Source organism: Ictalurus punctatus, chromosome 10 (genome assembly GCF_001660625.3).
Source record: "Ictalurus punctatus breed USDA103 chromosome 10, Coco_2.0, whole genome shotgun sequence".
Taxonomy (NCBI): domain Eukaryota; kingdom Metazoa; phylum Chordata; class Actinopteri; order Siluriformes; family Ictaluridae; genus Ictalurus; species Ictalurus punctatus.
In genome coordinates this window covers 3,398,530-3,420,478 of record NC_030425.2, presented here as the reverse complement: position 1 = coordinate 3,420,478, position 21,949 = coordinate 3,398,530, and the positions used below count along the sequence as shown (strand labels likewise).

Sequence of the window (21,949 nt, the reverse complement as noted above, 5' to 3'; positions counted from 1 at the left end):
CACAATTTTTGTTGCACAATATTGTGAGATTTGCAAATCATTTGTTGCTTGAGGAAGATTTTGACCTAGAAAGATTAAGCAGCTAATAAACAAGGTAAATCCAGTCTTGCTACAGAAAGCTTCACCTTATTAATGATCATATGTTTTGCTCCTTGTTAAATTTAATTGATATATTATTAAGAATAGACTATGTGGACTATCTGCCATGAAATTTGGGCTGTGTAAAAATCATGAAGTCCTTGTAAATATCAGTTATAGAAACAGAAATGTATTGAATGCGCCTATTTATATAAACCTGTCATGTATAATAATTGTTCATAGCAAGTTTAGCTATTTTGCTATGTAACATTACTATGGCTTTCCAATTTCTGCTCAGTTTCACTGCAGCACTCTGACACTATTTTAGGGTCTTATTTTGTCTTCAGATGTTTTCTTTAAAATGAATTTTAATGTCAATAACTGTTATGTCAAAAGTAAATACATAATACATTTTTCTCATTTATATTCACATTACCTTGATTTTCAGCGAGCATAAAGGAAGATATCCCAAAAGCAAAAAAGAAGATTTTGACAGCCACTTGCATATTAGACCCCATCCCTAACACATTTGCAGAAGAGGGATTACTATGTTCTCCTTTTTGACAATGGATCAGTAATAGTCCTCTGTTAATCATTTATTAGAGCTGACACTGCTCTTTCTACACATTTGGAGTAGTGTTCCATAAAAGAAAAAATGTGGAATCATTTGATTTTAATAAGTATTTTGTTATTCTCAGCTTAAGTGTATGATTATAAAATGTGTCTCTTTAAGAAGTGATATTGAACATTTCATGTCCTTGTGTGCAAGGCAGATATGTTGAGAATAAAGGGCAAGTTGCAAAATAAAGGTGAAATAAAAAAAAATGTTTTCGGTCACAAAATGTTTAATATGTCCAAAGATGCCCTTATTAGACAAATATTGTAAATTAGCTGCTGTTATCTAAATGTAATAAGAAAGCCAATATATGAAGACAACAAGGGATGGTCTTTCAATTTGCAGCCAAAAATTATCAATCCACATTCTGTGAAAGATAGTATACTACAGAAATACTGTAGCTAAGAAAAATAGTTTCTTATTGTAAATACATTAAAAAAAGCAAATATAATATATATGTATATATTCATTTATTATTCAATGTACTTTTTTTCTGGAGAGCTGCAACAAAGAGGGATAGTTTCACTGCTGTGTACCAGAACACCTAACATTTAAATGAATTATTTTTCTGACAAAATATATAAATTCTTATTATATACTTTGCCAAGATATTTTTGAAGCTCACATTGTAATTTTAAAATTCTTTTTAAATATGAGCACTTATTTATTTTTGCTTTTTGTGGACAGCTGCCACAAAAACTATGACACAAAAGGTCAATATCCTTTTGATTGACCCATCCAGAGGATCAGGAAATTCCAGTATGTGGCCCCATGTGATTTCCGAAAAGAGTTGTTTATTTAGCAAGGGATAAGCAGAGATAGGTTACAGACATTTGGAAAATTTGTGCTGATTTTGAAGAGGAATACTCTTTGCTATGTTGGATAAATAAAATCTATGGCTACATTTTATTCTCTCTTTTACCAGTACATCAGTGACTCATTCATTAGCATTGACAACACCAACATTAATCTCTACAAAAAATTTCCTTATGGTAATGGCATAAATGTTCTCCAGCTATAGCTTAATGCATAAGAGACAGACACTCTTCCATTTGACACTTCAATTCATTGTGTAAATTTATTGTGCCATTTTTTGTAAATTACAGGGGGAAAAAAATCGTTAGACTTTTAACATACTGAGTACAAAGTTCACATAATTCAGCATTGCTTCCTTCTATAAAAACTGGGCCCTGCATATTAGTCTACTGCTGTGGCTCCTGTTGTACTACTGATCTGCCTGATCCGTCCTGATGGTTTACTTCTGCACTTGTCACTCATCTTCTGATGTTCAGTTTCTGATCTTCAATTCAATTCAATTATACTTTATTTTTTAAAGCAATTTTAAGAACATTGTCACAAGCAGTTTAACTGAAATTGCGCTAGGCTTTTAGGGGCACCAGCAGCTTTAGTTAGGTGCATTACGGGAGCCAGAGCACCGAACATAGCAGGTAGTATTATGGCCTTAGGCAAGCATAGGTTTTCAAGGGTAGTGTTTCACGTATGAGCTAATGTCAGTAAGTGCCTTTGTCGGTCAGAGTTTACTAAGAGTAACATTGTAGAGGCGTGTAAATTAGCAAAGGCGATGTAGTAATATGCTCTGTCCTGATCCCAATGCGACATGCTGATGTAGCTTACAGCAGATTATAGTTGCTGAACTGCTGGATTTCCAGGTGGTGCTCTGAAAACAATGTGGGATTTATGGATACAGTCAGATCCATAATGTGGTAGGATAAGTGGTTAACCATCCTATTAGCCCTGTTTGGGGTATGGCTTTGGCAGACCAATGAGGTGGGAGCTACCCTATTTTATAACGACCCTTATTTTGACAGGTGTATACATGTCCTGGTGATTCTGGGTTCCTCGCTCCCTGGCATTTCTGTTTCCATTCCTCTTTCCATTCAGGTACGTTGAGGTTTTGCTCATGGTGTAATGATGTGAACATCTCAAGGATGATATGCTTATGTACAGTTTTAGGGTGGAGCTGGTGGCATGTGTGTTGTGGCGAGCTGCTGGGGGAGGTCGCTTTCAGTAACAGCAACATTAGCAGGTGGTTGAATGATGGCTGGTATGTAGAGCCACAGAAGCTGTTGTGAGTAACCATACAACTTTGCATCTGGTGTTTGTTCAACCCAGTTGTAAGTACGCCTCTCCCCTTTTTCACATTGTGGAGCTGTAGATGTAGTTTAACTCATGAGTCTTTTTGTTAAGGTAAACGTGGGGAGTTGGACATCCAAATCTTCTCTAAGACAAATCCTTAGCTGAAGATGTTACTTGCTACATGACACTGCTGATGTTTGCTTATGGACATTTTTTTTTTTCGCAAGGCTGCCCTTGCGGGAGGAGTGAAGGTGAACCACAGGGGGCATCTCGATGTTAAACTGCCAGTTCCCTGGATCATGCTAGAATTAATCATTCGTCCAGGTAGTTTAGTAAACGGATGCCCTGGAGTCACAATGGAGCCAGAATGACATCCATGCACTCTGTGAAGTGTAACATCACCTTTTCTTTTAATAATATTTATTAAGCGTTTGGACACTGAGTGAAGACACCAGTTGGTTAAGTTTAGCCAGCAGAATTTTCCCCATTCATCCATTGTGCATTTCTTCAGCTGCACAACTGTATGGGGCCTTTGTTGCCTTATATTGCGCTTCATAATCCGCCAAACATTCTCAGTCAGAGACAGGTCAGGACTGCAGGCAGGCCATGCTAGCATGCTTAAGAATTTTAAGGGATTTTTGTTTTTGTTTCTTTGTTTTTAAACAAGTATGGTTTGCTACTCACATTTTATGCATTGTGGGTACTTCCATTTTCCTGCAGAACACACGGCTTTGCTCCCATGCTGAAAGTAGAAGCCTTCTTTACACTTGTATTGTACACCGCCACCTTCCTCATAGTACGCCTTCAGATTTGTGTCATTCCGAATTGCATCATTTATTTCTCGCTCAGGATATCGGCATCTAAGGTTTATACCCACTATAATAAACACAAAAATCACCAACAAGGTTACATCTACAGTCAGCAAAATATCAATGGAAATAAATTAATTAATTAATAATTTAATGAAGTAATTAATTAATTAAAACACACCATGTAATTATAATCTGAGTTTGTCAAATATCCTACTAGCAGAAATGCAAGTTTAATCAAATGATTAACACAAATGTGTACCTGCTCTTTAAAAGGATGAATCTTAAAAATCACTTTGTTTTAAAAAAAAAAAGTACATATTGAGTCATTATGGAAAATCATATTGAATTTAAATAGATTATGTTTTCTAATAATATCACAAAATGATATACCTATATTATTATTATCATCATCATCATCATCATCATCATCATCATTATTATTATTATTATTATTATTATTATTATTATTCATTTAATTAATCTACTAGTGCTTATTATTAAGTTAGTAAATTCATTCTTTAATTAATTAATTCCTTACTTATTTAAAATGTTACATTTCTTACATTAATACATATTTAAACAAGTAAAATTTTGTGAATGAATGATACACAATCTATTTGATTTCAGTAAGAGTATCCATAATAACTGAATACATGTTGTTTTATTTACTAAAGGGATTTCTAATGTTCCTCCTTTAATTAGCAGGTGAACATTTATGTTAATCATTTGATTAAACTTTAGCATTTCTGCTAAATTGAGGGATTCATACACAACTATTACAAAAGGTGCAAACATTCACTGATGCTGAAGAAAGCAACACGATACATTAAGAGCCAGAGGGTGTAAACTTTTGAACTGGATAATCGGTGTAAAGTGTTATTATTTCATCTTCTGGGAAACATATAAATATCTTATATAGTTTATGAAGGGCAGTATTAAATTGAAAAAAAAAATAGACCTTTAAAGAAAATAATAACAAATTACACCAATCATCCTGTTCAATGCTGTCTTGAGCATCAGTGAATGTTTGCACCTTTTGTACATCCCTATTTCCAAAAAAGCTAGGACAGTATGGACAATGCAAAAAACACACAAACAAAAAGAGTCGTGTGAAGATTCAGTTCACTCTGTACTATATTGAAAACACATTATTAACACATTATTTGATGTTTTACTTTGTGAATTTAAAATATTTTTTGAAAATATACACTTATTTCAAATCTGATGACTGCAACACACTCTAAAAAGTTGGGGCACTTGATTATTTACCATTGTGTAACATCACCTTTTCTTTTAATAAGATTTATTAAGCGTTTGGACACTGAAGACACCAGTTGGTTAAGTTTAGAAAGCAGAATTTACCCGCATTCATCCATTATGCATTTCTTCAGCTGCGCAACTGTACGGGGCATTCATTGCTTTTTTAAGACAGAGATGTCTGAGGGATCGGAGATCACGTGCATTCAGAAGTGATTTTCGGCCTTGCCGTTTACGCACCAACATTTGACCAGATGCCTCTCTAAGATATTCTTTTTTATACCCAATCATGTTACTGACCTGCTGCCAATTAACCTAATTAGTTGCAAAATGTTCCACCAGCTGTTTCTATTTACTAACACTTACTTTTCCAGAGTTTTGTTACCCCGTCCCAACTTTTTGAGACGTGTTGCGGCCATGACCTTAATTTTTTCTTAAAATGGTACATTTCCTCAGCTTAAACATTTGATATGTTTCCTGTGTTCTATTGTGAATAACATATGGATTTATGAGTTTTGCAAATCATTGCATTCTGATTTTATTTACATTTATTTACATTTTACACAGCATCCCAACTTTTTTGTAATTGGGGTTGTACACCAGTTCTAAAAACAAAAAATTAATGGTAAATGGTCTTTACTTATATAGTGCTTTTATCCAAAGCACTTTACACTGTGTCTCATTCACCCATTCACACAGCAATGGTAGCAGAGCTGCCATGCAAGCTGTTAGCTTGCCATCGGGAGCAACTTGGGGTTCAGTGTCTTGCCCAAGGACACTTATGTATGTGGAGTCATGTGGGCCGGGAATGCAACCACCAATCCCACAATTAGTGGACAACCCGCTCTACCACCTGAGCCACAGCCACCCTATTAAATTAATATAGATTAAGTGACATTTCGGACAGAATATGGCCAAATGTTCTGTTTGTTTTTTGCTCCGCTAGCGGAAATAGATCCCAAAGAAGCCACACTCCCTTTGTAGCACATCGGCTAGTTGGCTAACTAGTTCACATTGATTTGCACATTCCCGCTTAAGGTGCTTCTGATAAAATTGGCATCCTTCGTCCTTTTCATCTTTGTCTGACAAGCTTTCATATTTTAAGTCAAAAGTTATATTCATGAAAAATATGGTTTGACATGTCTGCTGATGATGTCACTAAAATTACTGTAGTAACTGTTCCAAACTAGGAAGTGGAATTTTATGTTGTGAACACAGACAAGCATAGTGCTAGAAATAGTGAAACGTCCCAATGAATTTGTAGTAAATATAAGCACTCTTTGAATGCCGCTCAACCATCAAAGGAGTGTACAGAAACTAACTGTTGTATAATAATAAATCGATACTTACATGTGCATTGCCGCATGTTGTCCCATTCCCCATTTTGGTTACAGGTGACAAAAAATATTCCAGGTTCATATCCTTGATTACACTTGAGCGCTATTTTTACATTTTTATTATAAGTATTCTTTTGTATCCCCAGCACTTCTCCATGTGCAATCTCTGGTTTTTGACAAGTAATTTCTGAAATACAGGCAAAAAAATATATATATTTTATACTTACCCACCTATTATAAACAAGTTAATAAACTTTTTTTTGTAAATGTATACATACCAATACATTGTGGTTCTGGCTCCCAGCTGTTCTCTGTACATGTAATACTTGCAGCTGTACGTTGATAACCATATTCACATCTATACCATGTGTTCTCCCCTAATTTATAAATCCGCTTGAAGTTGGGCGGATTATTTAACAGATGTTCACCTCTGGGATATTCACAGGTAGTATCTGCAAAAAATATTTGTTTTCATTACTGTATCCTATAACTATGGTGCCAACAATATTTTAGCAGTCTTCATTTCTTTGTATTTTTACCCTCAAACACTGGCCTGAATTCCTATTTCCCACCCTCTTGGCATTTAATATTTCGTGACACTAGCTTTGTTCCAAAAATCCAGTATTTTTTTGAGCATATAATCTCCACATATTCTCCAGCCAGAAATATATATTTCCCTATTGGCTTTGTGCTGACAACACCAGTTGTGGGTGACCCAAGTAGACAAGTAATTACTGTTGGTGCCAAAATGAGATCAAACAGAGAGCAGTTTAGAGATCTCCAAAACAGCCATAATTTTTTTTTTTAGGGTACACTGTATAAAGTATTTGCATATATTCATTTAACACCATCAAGAAATCAAACACTGGGGTACCACCTTCACATTCTGGTTTTATACTCCAGCCGTATTTTGTGCACCTAGGATTTCCAGGTGTGGGATTGTACCCTTGTTCACAACAATATTGTAGTATATTGTTTTCTTTGTACTCCTTATCAGCGTTTGTAAATCCATGTGGTATTTCAGGTGGCAGGCATTTGATTTGTGCAAGAAGCAAATTCACAATTTTTGTTGCACAATATTGTGAGATTTGCAAATCATTTGTTGCTTGAGGAAGATTTTGACCTAGAAAGATTAAGCAGCTAATAAACAAGGTAAATCCAGTCTTGCTACAGAAAGCTTCACCTTATTAATGATCATATGTTTTGCTCCTTGTTAAATTTAATTGATATATTATTAAGAATAGACTATGTGGACTATCTGCCATGAAATTTGGGCTGTGTAAAAATCATGAAGTCCTTGTAAATATCAGTTATAGAAACAGAAATGTATTGAATGCGCCTATTTATATAAACCTGTCATGTATAATAATTGTTCATAGCAAGTTTAGCTATTTTGCTATGTAACATTACTATGGCTTTCCAATTTCTGCTCAGTTTCACTGCAGCACTCTGACACTATTTTAGGGTCTTATTTTGTCTTCAGATGTTTTCTTTAAAATGAATTTTAATGTCAATAACTGTTATGTCAAAAGTAAATACATAATACATTTTTCTCATTTATATTCACATTACCTTGATTTTCAGCGAGCATAAAGGAAGATATCCCAAAAGCAAAAAAGAAGATTTTGACAGCCACTTGCATATTAGACCCCATCCCTAACACATTTGCAGAAGAGGGATTACTATGTTCTCCTTTTTGACAATGGATCAGTAATAGTCCTCTGTTAATCATTTATTAGAGCTGACACTGCTCTTTCTACACATTTGGAGTAGTGTTCCATAAAAGAAAAAATGTGGAATCATTTGATTTTAATAAGTATTTTGTTATTCTCAGCTTAAGTGTATGATTATAAAATGTGTCTCTTTAAGAAGTGATATTGAACATTTCATGTCCTTGTGTGCAAGGCAGATATGTTGAGAATAAAGGGCAAGTTGCAAAATAAAGGTGAAATAAAAAAAAATGTTTTCGGTCACAAAATGTTTAATATGTCCAAAGATGCCCTTATTAGACAAATATTGTAAATTAGCTGCTGTTATCTAAATGTAATAAGAAAGCCAATATATGAAGACAACAAGGGATGGTCTTTCAATTTGCAGCCAAAAATTATCAATCCACATTCTGTGAAAGATAGTATACTACAGAAATACTGTAGCTAAGAAAAATAGTTTCTTATTGTAAATACATTAAAAAAAGCAAATATAATATATATGTATATATTCATTTATTATTCAATGTACTTTTTTTCTGGAGAGCTGCAACAAAGAGGGATAGTTTCACTGCTGTGTACCAGAACACCTAACATTTAAATGAATTATTTTTCTGACAAAATATATAAATTCTTATTATATACTTTGCCAAGATATTTTTGAAGCTCACATTGTAATTTTAAAATTATTTTTAAATATGAGCACTTATTTATTTTTGCTTTTTGTGGACAGCTGCCACAATAACTATGACACAAAAGGTCAATATCCTTTTGATTGACCCATCCAGAGGATCAGGAAATTCCAGTATGTGGCCCCATGTGATTTCCGAAAAGAGTTGTTTATTTAGCAAGGGATAAGCAGAGGTAGGTTACAGACAGTTGGAAAATTTGTGCTGATTTTGAAGAGGAATACTCTTTGCTATGTTGGATAAATAAAATCTATGGCTACATTTTATTCTCTCTTTTACCAGTACATCAGTGACTCATTCATTAGCATTGACAACACCAACATTAATCTCTACAAAAAATTTCCTTATGGTAATGGCATAAATGTTCTCCAGCTATAGCTTAATGCATAAGAGACAGACACTCTTCCATTTGACACTTCAATTCATTGTGTAAATTTATTGTGCCATTTTTTGTAAATTACAGGGGGAAAAAAATCGTTAGACTTTTAACATACTGAGTACAAAGTTCACATAATTCAGCATTGCTTCCTTCTATAAAAACTGGGCCCTGCATATTAGTCTACTGCTGTGGCTCCTGTTGCCCTACTGATCTGCCTGATCCGTCCTGATGGTTTACTTCTGCACTTGTCACTCATCTTCTGATGTTCAGTTTCTGATCTTCAATTCAATTCAATTATACTTTATTTTTTAAAGCAATTTTAAGAACATTGTCACAAGCAGTTTAACTGAAATTGCGCTAGGCTTTTAGGGGCACCAGCAGCTTTAGTTAGGTGCATTACGGGAGCCAGAGCACCGAACATAGCAGGTAGTATTATGGCCTTAGGCAAGCATAGGTTTTCAAGGGTAGTGTTTCACATATGAGCTAATGTCAGTAAGTGCCTTTGTCGGTCAGAGTTTACTAAGAGTAACATTGTAGAGGCGTGTAAATTAGCAAAGGCGATGTAGTAATATGCTCTGGCCTGATCCCAATGCGACATGCTGATGTAGCTTACAGCAGATTATAGTTGCTGAACTGCTGGATTTCCAGGTGGTGCTCCGAAAACAATGTGGGATTTATGGATACAGTCAGATCCATAATGTGGTAGGATAAGTGGTTAACCATCCTATTAGCCCTGTTTGGGGTATGGCTTTGGCAGACCAATGAGGTGGGAGCTACCCTATTTTATAACGACCCTTATTTTGACAGGTGTATACATGTCCTGGTGATTCTGGGTTCCTCGCTCCCTGGCATTTCTGTTTCCATTCCTCTTTCCATTCAGGTACGTTGAGGTTTTGCTCATGGTGTAATGATGTGAACATCTCAAGGATGATATGCTTATGTACAGTTTTAGGGTGGAGCTGGTGGCATGTGTGTTGTGGCGAGCTGCTGGGGGAGGTCGCTTTCAGTAACAGCAACATTAGCAGGTGGTTGAATGATGGCTGGTATGTAGAGCCACAGAAGCTGTTGTGAGTAACCATACAACTTTGCATCTGGTGTTTGTTCAACCCAGTTGTAAGTACGCCTCTCCCCTTTTTCACATTGTGGAGCTGTAGATGTAGTTTAACTCATGAGTCTTTTTGTTAAGGTAAACGTGGGGAGTTGGACATCCAAATCTTCTCTAAGACAAATCCTTAGCTGAAGATGTTACTTGCTACATGACACTGCTGATGTTTGCTTATGGACATTTTTTTTTTTCGCAAGGCTGCCCTTGCGGGAGGAGTGAAGGTGAACCACAGGGGGCAGTGTGTTGTGCAGTGTGTCTGAGGTGAACACATCCACTTCTGCTTGCCCAAACCTCCGCCATATGGACTCCACCACTTGTGGATGGAGCCATCAATCCCTGGGCCTCAGCCAGGATGTACCCAGAATGTACATTGCTCTCACTGACCAAAACTTTCCCTCTGCTCAGAGAAGAATTAGTTGTGCCTGCCTGATCAGGGGGCGTGAATATAATCCTCCCTGGTGGTCGATATATGAGACCACCACTGCGTTATTGGCGAAATATGGCCCGCCAATTCGCTCCAGAGGCCGTGAGCTGGAAAGCCATCTAAGACCACGCCCCAGCCCGTGAGCGAGGTGTCTGTCATTACCGTCTTGCAATACCGAGACATCCCTAGAGTGTGACCCAAGGCTAAAAACCGGGGACACCTCCAAATTCTCAGAGCACGTAGGCATGACACTGATTACTCTCAGAGGTTTCATCCTCAGACGAAGCCCCCAACTTTTAAACCACCACTGAAACGGTCTCCTGTGCAATAGGCCAAACGGTATGACGTTGGCTGCTGCTGCCATAAGCTCCAACAGTCTCTCGTAGAGACTGGAGGGGATGCCAAGATCCAGGTTTATCTTGCTCAATGTTGATAGGATTGACCCTACGCATGTTGGGGATAAAAATGCCCTCATCGTAGTAGAATCCTTTTAACCCCTAGAAAAGTTGTCCACTGCATTGGAGAAAGCATACTTTTCTGAGGTTCAACCTGAACCCCAAGCTCTTCATTTGGGCAAGAACAACATCTCGATGTTAAACTGCCAGTTCCCTGGATCATGCTAGAATTAATCATTCGTCCAGGTAGTTTAGTAAACGGATGCCCTGGAGTCACAATGGAGCCAGAATGACATCCATGCACTCTGTGAAGTGTAACATCACCTTTTCTTTTAATAACATTTATTAAGCGTTTGGACACTGAGTGAAGACACCAGTTGGTTAAGTTTAGCCAGCAGAATTTTCCCCATTCATCCATTGTGCATTTCTTCAGCTGCACAACTGTATGGGGCCTTTGTTGCCTTATATTGCGCTTCATAATCCGCCAAACATTCTCAATCAGAGACAGGTCAGGACTGCAGGCAGGCCATGCTAGCATGCTTAAGAATTTTAAGGGATTTTTGTTTTTGTTTCTTTGTTTTTAAACAAGTATGGTTTGCTACTCACATTTTATGCATTGTGGGTACTTCCATTTTCCTGCAGAACACACGGCTTTGCTCCCATGCTGAAAGTAGAAGCCTTCTTTACACTTGTATTGTACACCGCCACCTTCCTCATAGTACGCCTTCAGATTTGTGTCATTCCGAATTGCATCATTTATTTCTCGCTCAGGATATCGGCATCTAAGGTTTATACCCACTATAATAAACACAAAAATCACCAACAAGGTTACATCTACAGTCAGCAAAATATCAATGGAAATAAATAAATAAATTAATAATTTAATGAAGTAATTAATTAATTAAAACACACCATGTAATTATAATCTGAGTTTGTCAAATATCCTACTAGCAGAAATGCAAGTTTAATCAAATGATTAACACAAATGTGTACCTGCTCTTTAAAAGGATGAACCTTAAAAATCACTTTGTTTTAAAAAAAAAAAGTACATATTGAGTCATTATGGAAAATCATATTGAATTTAAATAGATTATGTTTTCTAATAATATCACAAAATGATATACCTATATTATTATTATCATCATCAACATCATCATCATCATCATTATTATTATTATTATTATTATTATTATTATTATTATTATTATTATTATTATTATTATTATTATTATTCATTTAATTAATCTACTAGTGCTTATTATTAAGTTAGTAAATTCATTCTTTAATTAATTAATTCCTTACTTATTTAAAATGTTACATTTCTTACATTAATACATATTTAAACAAGTAAAATTTTGTGAATGAATGAGACACAATCTATTTGATTTCAGTAAGAGTATCCATAATAACTGAATACATGTTGTTTTATTTACTAAAGGGATTTCTAATGTTCCTCCTTTAATTAGCAGGTGAACATTTATGTTAATCATTTGATTAAACTTTAGCATTTCTGCTAAATTGAGGGATTCATACACAACTATTACAAAAGGTGCAAACATTCACTGATGCTGAAGAAAGCAACACGATACATTAAGAGCCAGAGGGTGTAAACTTTTGAACTGGATAATCGGTGTAAAGTGTTATTATTTCATCTTCTGGGAAACATATAAATATCTTATATAGTTTATGAAGGGCAGTATTAAATTGAAAAAAAAAATAGACCTTTAAAGAAAATAATAACAAATTACACCAATCATCCTGTTCAAAGCTGTCTTGAGCATCAGTGAATGCACCTTTTGTACATCCCTATTTCCAAAAAAGCTAGGACAGTATGGACAATGCAAAAAACACACAAACAAAAAGAGTCGTGTGAAGATTCAGTTCACTCTGTACTATATTGAAAACACATTATTAACACATTATTTGATGTTTTACTTTGTGAATTTAAAATATTTTTTGAAAATATACACTTATTTCAAATCTGATGACTGCAACACACTCTAAAAAGTTGGGGCACTTGATTATTTACCATTGTGTAACATCACCTTTTCTTTTAATAAGATTTATTAAGCGTTTGGACACTGAAGACACCAGTTGGTTAAGTTTAGAAAGCAGAATTTACCCGCATTCATCCATTATGCATTTCTTCAGCTGCGCAACTGTACGGGGCATTCATTGCTTTTTCAAGACAGAGATGTCTGAGGGATCGGAGATCACGTGCATTCAGAAGTGATTTTCGGCCTTGCCGTTTACGCACCAACATTTGACCAGATGCCTCTCTAAGATATTCTTTTTTATACCCAATCATGTTACTGACCTGCTGCCAATTAACCTAATTAGTTGCAAAATGTTCCACCAGCTGTTTCTATTTACTAACACTTACTTTTCCAGAGTTTTGTTACCCCGTCCCAACTTTTTGAGACGTGTTGCGGCCATGACCTTAATTTTTTCTTAAAATGGTACATTTCCTCAGCTTAAACATTTGATATGTTTCCTGTGTTCTATTGTGAATAACATATGGATTTATGAGTTTTGCAAATCATTGCATTCTGATTTTATTTACATTTATTTACATTTTACACAGCATCCCAACTTTTTTGTAATTGGGGTTGTACACCAGTTCTAAAAACAAAAAATTAATGGTAAATGGTCTTTACTTATATAGTGCTTTTATCCAAAGCACTTTACACTGTGTCTCATTCACCCATTCACACAGCAATGGTAGCAGAGCTAAAATAAAGGTGAAATAAAAAAAATGTTTTCGGTCACAAAATGTTTAATATGTCCAAAGATGCCCTTATTAGACAAATATTGTAAATTAGCTGCTGTTATCTAAATGTAATAAGAAAGCCAATATATGAAGACAACAAGGGATGGTCTTTCAATTTGCAGCCAAAAATTATCAATCCACATTCTGTGAAAGATAGTATACTACAGAAATACTGTAGCTAAGAAAAATAGTTTCTTATTGTAAATACATAAAAAAAAGCAAATATAATATATATGTATATATTCATTTATTATTCAATGTACTTTTTTTCTGGAGAGCTGCAACTAAGAGGGATAGTTTCACTGCTGTGTACCAGAACACCTAACATTTAAATGAATTATTTTTCTGACAAAATATATAAATTCTTATTATATACTTTGCCAAGATATTTTTGAAGCTCACATTGTAATTTTAAAATTATTTTTAAATATGAGCACTTATTTATTTTTGCTTTTTGTGGACAGCTGCCACAATAACTATGACACAAAAGGTCAATATCCTTTTGATTGACCCATCCAGAGGATCAGGAAATTCCAGTATGTGGCCCCATGTGATTTCCGAAAAGAGTTGTTTATTTAGCAAGGGATAAGCAGAGGTAGGTTACAGACAGTTGGAAAATTTGTGCTGATTTTGAAGAGGAATACTCTTTGCTATGTTGGATAAATAAAATCTATGGCTACATTTTATTCTCTCTTTTACCAGTACATCAGTGACTCATTCATTAGCATTGACAACACCAACATTAATCTCTACAAAAAATTTCCTTATGGTAATGGCATAAATGTTCTCCAGCTATAGCTTAATGCATAAGAGACAGACACTCTTCCATTTGACACTTCAATTCATTGTGTAAATTTATTGTGCCATTTTTTGTAAATTACAGGGGGAAAAAAATCGTTAGACTTTTAACATACTGAGTACAAAGTTCACATAATTCAGCATTGCTTCCTTCTATAAAAACTGGGCCCTGCATATTAGTCTACTGCTGTGGCTCCTGTTGCCCTACTGATCTGCCTGATCCGTCCTGATGGTTTACTTCTGCACTTGTCACTCATCTTCTGATGTTCAGTTTCTGATCTTCAATTCAATTCAATTATACTTTATTTTTTAAAGCAATTTTAAGAACATTGTCACAAGCAGTTTAACTGAAATTGCGCTAGGCTTTTAGGGGCACCAGCAGCTTTAGTTAGGTGCATTACGGGAGCCAGAGCACCGAACATAGCAGGTAGTATTATGGCCTTAGGCAAGCATAGGTTTTCAAGGGTAGTGTTTCACGTATGAGCTAATGTCAGTAAGTGCCTTTGTCGGTCAGAGTTTACTAAGAGTAACATTGTAGAGGCGTGTAAATTAGCAAAGGCGATGTAGTAATATGCTCTGGCCTGATCCCAATGCGACATGCTGATGTAGCTTACAGCAGATTATAGTTGCTGAACTGCTGGATTTCCAGGTGGTGCTCCGAAAACAATGTGGGATTTATGGATACAGTCAGATCCATAATGTGGTAGGATAAGTGGTTAACCATCCTATTAGCCCTGTTTGGGGTATGGCTTTGGCAGACCAATGAGGTGGGAGCTACCCTATTTTATAACGACCCTTATTTTGACAGGTGTATACATGTCCTGGTGATTCTGGGTTCCTCGCTCCCTGGCATTTCTGTTTCCATTCCTCTTTCCATTCAGGTACGTTGAGGTTTTGCTCATGGTGTAATGATGTGAACATCTCAAGGATGATATGCTTATGTACAGTTTTAGGGTGGAGCTGGTGGCATGTGTGTTGTGGCGAGCTGCTGGGGGAGGTCGCTTTCAGTAACAGCAACATTAGCAGGTGGTTGAATGATGGCTGGTATGTAGAGCCACAGAAGCTGTTGTGAGTAACCATACAACTTTGCATCTGGTGTTTGTTCAACCCAGTTGTAAGTACGCCTCTCCCCTTTTTCACATTGTGGAGCTGTAGATGTAGTTTAACTCATGAGTCTTTTTGTTAAGGTAAACGTGGGGAGTTGGACATCCAAATCTTCTCTAAGACAAATCCTTAGCTGAAGATGTTACTTGCTACATGACACTGCTGATGTTTGCTTATGGACATTTTTTTTTTTCGCAAGGCTGCCCTTGCGGGAGGAGTGAAGGTGAACCACAGGGGGCAGTGTGTTGTGCAGTGTGTCTGAGGTGAACACATCCACTTCCGCTTGCCCAAACCTCCGCCATATGGACTCCACCACTTGTGGATGGAGCCATCAATCCCTGGGCCTCAGCCAGGATGTACCCAGAATGTACATTGCTCTCACTGACCAAAACTTTCCCTCTGCTCAGAGAAGAATTAGTTGTGCCTGCCTGATCAGGGGGCGTGAATATAATCCTCCCTGGTGGTCGATATATGAGACCACCACTGCGTTATTGGCGAAATATGGCCCGCCAATTCGCTCCAGAGGCCGTGAGCTGGAAAGCCATCTAAGACCACGCCCCAGCCCGTGAGCGAGGTGTCTGTCATTACCGTCTTGCAATACCGAGACATCCCTAGAGTGTGACCCAAGGCTAAAAACCGGGGACACCTCCAAATTCTCAGAGCACGTAGGCATGACACTGATTACTCTCAGAGGTTTCATCCTCAGACGAAGCCCCCAACTTTTAAACCACCACTGAAACGGTCTCCTGTGCAATAGGCCAAACGGTATGACGTTGGCTGCTGCTGCCATAAGCTCCAACAGTCTCTCGTAGAGACTGGAGGGGATGCCAAGATCCAGGTTTATCTTGCTCAATGTTGATAGGATTGACCCTACGCACGTTGGGGATAAAAATGCCCTCATCGTAGTAGAATCCTTTTAACCCCTAGAAAAGTTGTCCACTGCATTGGAGAAAGCATACTTTTCTGAGGTTCAACCTGAACCCCAAGCTCTTCATTTGGGCAAGAACAACATCTCGATGTTAAACTGCCAGTTCCCTGGATCATGCTAGAATTAATCATTCGTCCAGGTAGTTTAGTAAACGGATGCCCTGGAGTCACAATGGAGCCAGAATGACATCCATGCACTCTGTGAAGTGTAACATCACCTTTTCTTTTAATAACATTTATTAAGCGTTTGGACACTGAGTGAAGACACCAGTTGGTTAAGTTTAGCCAGCAGAATTTTCCCCATTCATCCATTGTGCATTTCTTCAGCTGCACAACTGTATGGGGCCTTTGTTGCCTTATATTGCGCTTCATAATCCGCCAAACATTCTCAATCAGAGACAGGTCAGGACTGCAGGCAGGCCATGCTAGCATGCTTAAGAATTTTAAGGGATTTTTGTTTTTGTTTCTTTGTTTTTAAACAAGTATGGTTTGCTACTCACATTTTATGCATTGTGGGTACTTCCATTTTCCTGCAGAACACACGGCTTTGCTCCCATGCTGAAAGTAGAAGCCTTCTTTACACTTGTATTGTACACCGCCACCTTCCTCATAGTACGCCTTCAGATTTGTGTCATTCCGAATTGCATCATTTATTTCTCGCTCAGGATATCGGCATCTAAGGTTTATACCCACTATAATAAACACAAAAATCACCAACAAGGTTACATCTACAGTCAGCAAAATATCAATGGAAATAAATAAATAAATTAATAATTTAATGAAGTAATTAATTAATTAAAACACACCATGTAATTATAATCTGAGTTTGTCAAATATCCTACTAGCAGAAATGCAAGTTTAATCAAATGATTAACACAAATGTGTACCTGCTCTTTAAAAGGATGAACCTTAAAAATCACTTTGTTTTAAAAAAAAAAAGTACATATTGAGTCATTATGGAAAATCATATTGAATTTAAATAGATTATGTTTTCTAATAATATCACAAAATGATATACCTATATTATTATTATCATCATCAACATCATCATCATCATCATTATTATTATTATTATTATTATTATTATTATTATTATTATTATTATTCATTTAATTAATCTACTAGTGCTTATTATTAAGTTAGTAAATTCATTCTTTAATTAATTAATTCCTTACTTATTTAAAATGTTACATTTCTTACATTAATACATATTTAAACAAGTAAAATTTTGTGAATGAATGAGACACAATCTATTTGATTTCAGTAAGAGTATCCATAATAACTGAATACATGTTGTTTTATTTACTAAAGGGATTTCTAATGTTCCTCCTTTAATTAGCAGGTGAACATTTATGTTAATCATTTGATTAAACTTTAGCATTTCTGCTAAATTGAGGGATTCATACACAACTATTACAAAAGGTGCAAACATTCACTGATGCTGAAGAAAGCAACACGATACATTAAGAGCCAGAGGGTGTAAACTTTTGACCTGGATAATCGGTGTAAAGTGTTATTATTTCATCTTCTGGGAAACATATAAATATCTTATATAGTTTATGAAGGGCAGTATTAAATTGAAAAAAAAAATAGACCTTTAAAGAAAATAATAACAAATTACACCAATCATCCTGTTCAAAGCTGTCTTGAGCATCAGTGAATGTTTGCACCTTTTGTACATCCCTATTTCCAAAAAAGCTGGGACAGTATGGACAATGCAAAAAACACACAAACAAAAAGAGTCGTGTGAAGATTCAGTTCACTCTGTACTATATTGAAAACACATTATTAACACATTATTTGATGTTTTACTTTGTGAATTTAAAATATTTTTTGAAAATATACACTTATTTCAAATCTGATGACTGCAACACACTCTAAAAAGTTGGGGCACTTGATTATTTACCATTGTGTAACATCACCTTTTCTTTTAATAAGATTTATTAAGCGTTTGGACACTGAAGACACCAGTTGGTTAAGTTTAGAAAGCAGAATTTACCCGCATTCATCCATTATGCATTTCTTCAGCTGCGCAACTGTACGGGGCATTCATTGCTTTTTTAAGACAGAGATGTCTGAGGGATCGGCGATCACGTACATTCAGAAGTGATTTTCGGCCTTGCCGTTTACGCACCAACATTTGACCAGATGCCTCTCTAAGATATTCTTTTTTATACCCAATCATGTTACTGACCTGCTGCCAATTAACCTAATTAGTTGCAAAATGTTCCACCAGCTGTTTCTATTTACTAACACTTACTTTTCCAGAGTTTTGTTACCCCGTCCCAACTTTTTGAGACGTGTTGCGGCCATGACCTTAATTTTTTCTTAAAATGGTACATTTCCTCAGCTTAAACATTTGATATGTTTCCTGTGTTCTATTGTGAATAACATATGGATTTATGAGTTTTGCAAATCATTGCATTCTGATTTTATTTACATTTATTTACATTTTACACAGCATCCCAACTTTTTTGTAATTGGGGTTGTACACCAGTTCTAAAAACAAAAAATTAATGGTAAATGGTCTTTACTTATATAGTGCTTTTATCCAAAGCACTTTACACTGTGTCTCATTCACCCATTCACACAGCAATGGTAGCAGAGCTGCCATGCAAGCTGTTAGCTTGCCATCGGGAGCAACTTGGGGTTCAGTGTCCAAGGACACTTATGTATGTGCAGTCATGTGGGCCGGGAATGCAACCGCCAATCCCACAATTAGTGGACAACCCGCTCTACCACCTGAGCCACAGCCACCCTATTAAATTAATATAGATTAAGTGACATTTCGGACAGAATATGGCCAAATGTTCTGTTTGTTTTTTGCTCCACTAGCGGAAATAGATCCCAAAGAAGCCACACTCACTTTGTAGCACATCGGCTAGTTGGCTAACTAGTTCACATTGATTTGCACATTCCCGCTTAAGGTGCTTCTGATAAAATTGGCATCCTTCGTCCTTTTCATCTTTGTCTGACAAGCTTTCATATTTTAAGTCAAAAGTTATATTCATGAAAAATATGGTTTGACATGTCTGCTGATGATGTCACTAAAATTACTGTAGTAACTGTTCCAAACTAGGAAGTGGAATTTTATGTTGTGAACACAGACAAGCATAGTGCTAGAAATAGTGAAACGTCCCAATGAATTTGTAGTAAATATAAGCACTCTTTGAATGCTGCTCAACCATCAAAGGAGTGTACAGAAACTAACTGTTGTATAATAATAAATCCATACTTACATGTGCATTGCCGCATGTTGTCCCATTCCCCATTTTGTTTACAGGTGACAAAAAATATTCCAGGTTCATATCCTTGATTACACTTGAGCGCTATTTTTACATTTTTATTATAAGTATTCTTTTGTATCCCCAGCACTTCTCCATGTGCAATCTCTGGTTTTTGACAAGTAATTTCTGAAATACAGGCAAAAAAATAAATATATTTTATACTTACCCACCTATTATAAACAAGTTAATAAACTTTTTTTGTAAATGTATACATACCAATACATTGTGGTTCTGGCTCCCAGCTGTTCTCTGTACATGTAATACTTGCAGCTGTACGTTGATAACCATATTCACATCTATACCATGTGTTCTCCCCTAATTTATAAATCCGCTTGAAGTTGGGCGGATTATTTAACAGATGTTCACCTCTGGGATATTCACAGGTAGTATCTGCAAAAAATATTTGTTTTCATTACTGTATCCTATAACTATGGTGCCAACAATATTTTAGCAGTCTTCATTTCTTTGTATTTTTACCCTCACACACTGGCCTGAATTCCTATTTCCCACCCTCTTGGCATTTAATATTTCGTGACACTTGCTTTGTTCCAAAAATCCAGTATTTTTTTGAGCATATAATCTCCACATATTCTCCAGCCAGAAATATATATTTCCCTATTGGCTTTGTGCTGACAACACCAGTTGTGGGTGACCCAAGTAGACAAGTAATTACTGTTGGTGCCAAAATGAGATCAAACAGAGAGCAGTTTAGAGATCTCCAAAACAGCCATAAATTTTTTTTTTAGGGTACACTGTATAAAGTATTTGCATATATTCATTTAACACCATCAAGAAATCAAACACTGGGGTACCACCTTCACATTCTGGTTTTATACTCCAGCCGTATTTTGTGCACCTAGGATTTCCAGGTGTGGGATTGTACCCTTGTTCACAACAATATTGTAGTATATTGTTTTCTTTGTACTCCTTATCAGCGTTTGTAAATCCATGTGGTATTTCAGGTGGCAGGCATTTGATTTGTGCAAGAAGCAAATTCACAATTTTTGTTGCACAATATTGTGAGATTTGCAAATCATTTGTTGCTTGAGGAAGATTTTGACCTAGAAAGATTAAGCAGCTAATAAACAAGGTAAATCCAGTCTTGCTACAGAAAGCTTCACCTTATTAATGATCATATGTTTTGCTCCTTGTTAAATTTAATTGATATATCATTAAGAATAGACTATGTGGACTATCTGCCATGAAATTTGGGCTGTGTAAAAATCATGAAGTCCTTGTAAATATCAGTTATAGAAACAGAAATGTATTGAATGCACCTTTTTATATAAACCTGTAATTTGTAATAATTGTTCAGAGCAAATTTAGCTATTTTGCTATATAACATTACTATGGCTTTCCATATTTCTGCTCAGTTTCACTGCAGCACTCTGACACCATTTTAGGGTCTTATTTTGTCTTCAGATATTTTCTTTAAAATGAAGTTTAATGTCAATAACTGTTATGTCAAAAGTAAATACATAGTATATTTTTAGAATTTATAGGCACCTTACCTTGATTTTCAGCGAGTATAAAAGAAGATAGCCAAAAAGCAAAAAAGAAGATTTTGACAGCCACTTGCATATTATACCCCATCCTTAACAGATTTGCAGCATAGGGATTACTATGTTCTCCTTTTTGACAATGGATCAGTAATAGTCATCTGTTAATCATTTATCAGAGCTGACACTGCTCTTTCTACACATTTGGAGTAGTGTTCCATAAAAAAGGGTAATAAATAAACAGAAAAGAAAAAAAAAAGTGGAATCATTTGATTTTAATAAGTATTTGTTATTCTCAGCTTAAGTGTATGATTATAAAATATGTCTGTTTAAGAAGTGATATTGAACATTTCATGTCCTTGTGTGCAAGGCAGATATGTTGAGAATAAAGGGCAAGTTGCAAAATAAAGGTGAAATAAAAAAAAATGTTTTCGGTCACAAAATGTTTAATAAGTCCAAAGATGCCCTTATTAGACAAATATTGTAAATTAGCTGCTGTTATCTAAATGTAATAAGAAAGCCAATATATGAAGACAACAAGGGTTGGTCTTTCAATTTGCAGCCAAAAATTATCAATCCACATTCTGTGAAAGATAGTATACTACAGAAATATTGTAGCTAAGAAAAATAGTTTCTTATTGTAAATACATAAAAAAAAATAGAAAATAT

The 21,949-nt window shown here is 35.8% G+C and overlaps 1 protein-coding gene across 2 annotated transcripts in view; it reads right to left on the bottom strand.

The window, feature by feature from the left end:
- Positions 1-21,444, bottom strand: part of LOC108270919 (complement factor H) — a 58,002-nt gene extending 36,558 nt beyond the window's left edge. For both annotated transcript variants that reach the window (XM_053683165.1, XM_053683166.1), the window contains exons 1-8: positions 21,293-21,444; positions 19,998-20,171; positions 19,734-19,907; positions 16,995-17,186; positions 11,502-11,693; positions 6,476-6,649; positions 6,211-6,384; positions 3,476-3,667 (exon numbers count right to left, since the gene is read on the bottom strand). In XM_053683165.1, coding sequence (XP_053539140.1) covers positions 3,476-3,667; positions 6,211-6,384; positions 6,476-6,649; positions 11,502-11,693; positions 16,995-17,186; positions 19,734-19,907; positions 19,998-20,171; positions 21,293-21,374 — 1,354 coding nt within the window. In that variant the 5' untranslated portion in view covers positions 21,375-21,444. The remainder of the gene's footprint in view (positions 1-3,475; positions 3,668-6,210; positions 6,385-6,475; positions 6,650-11,501; positions 11,694-16,994; positions 17,187-19,733; positions 19,908-19,997; positions 20,172-21,292) is intronic.
- Positions 21,445-21,949: the final 505 nt, after the last annotated feature.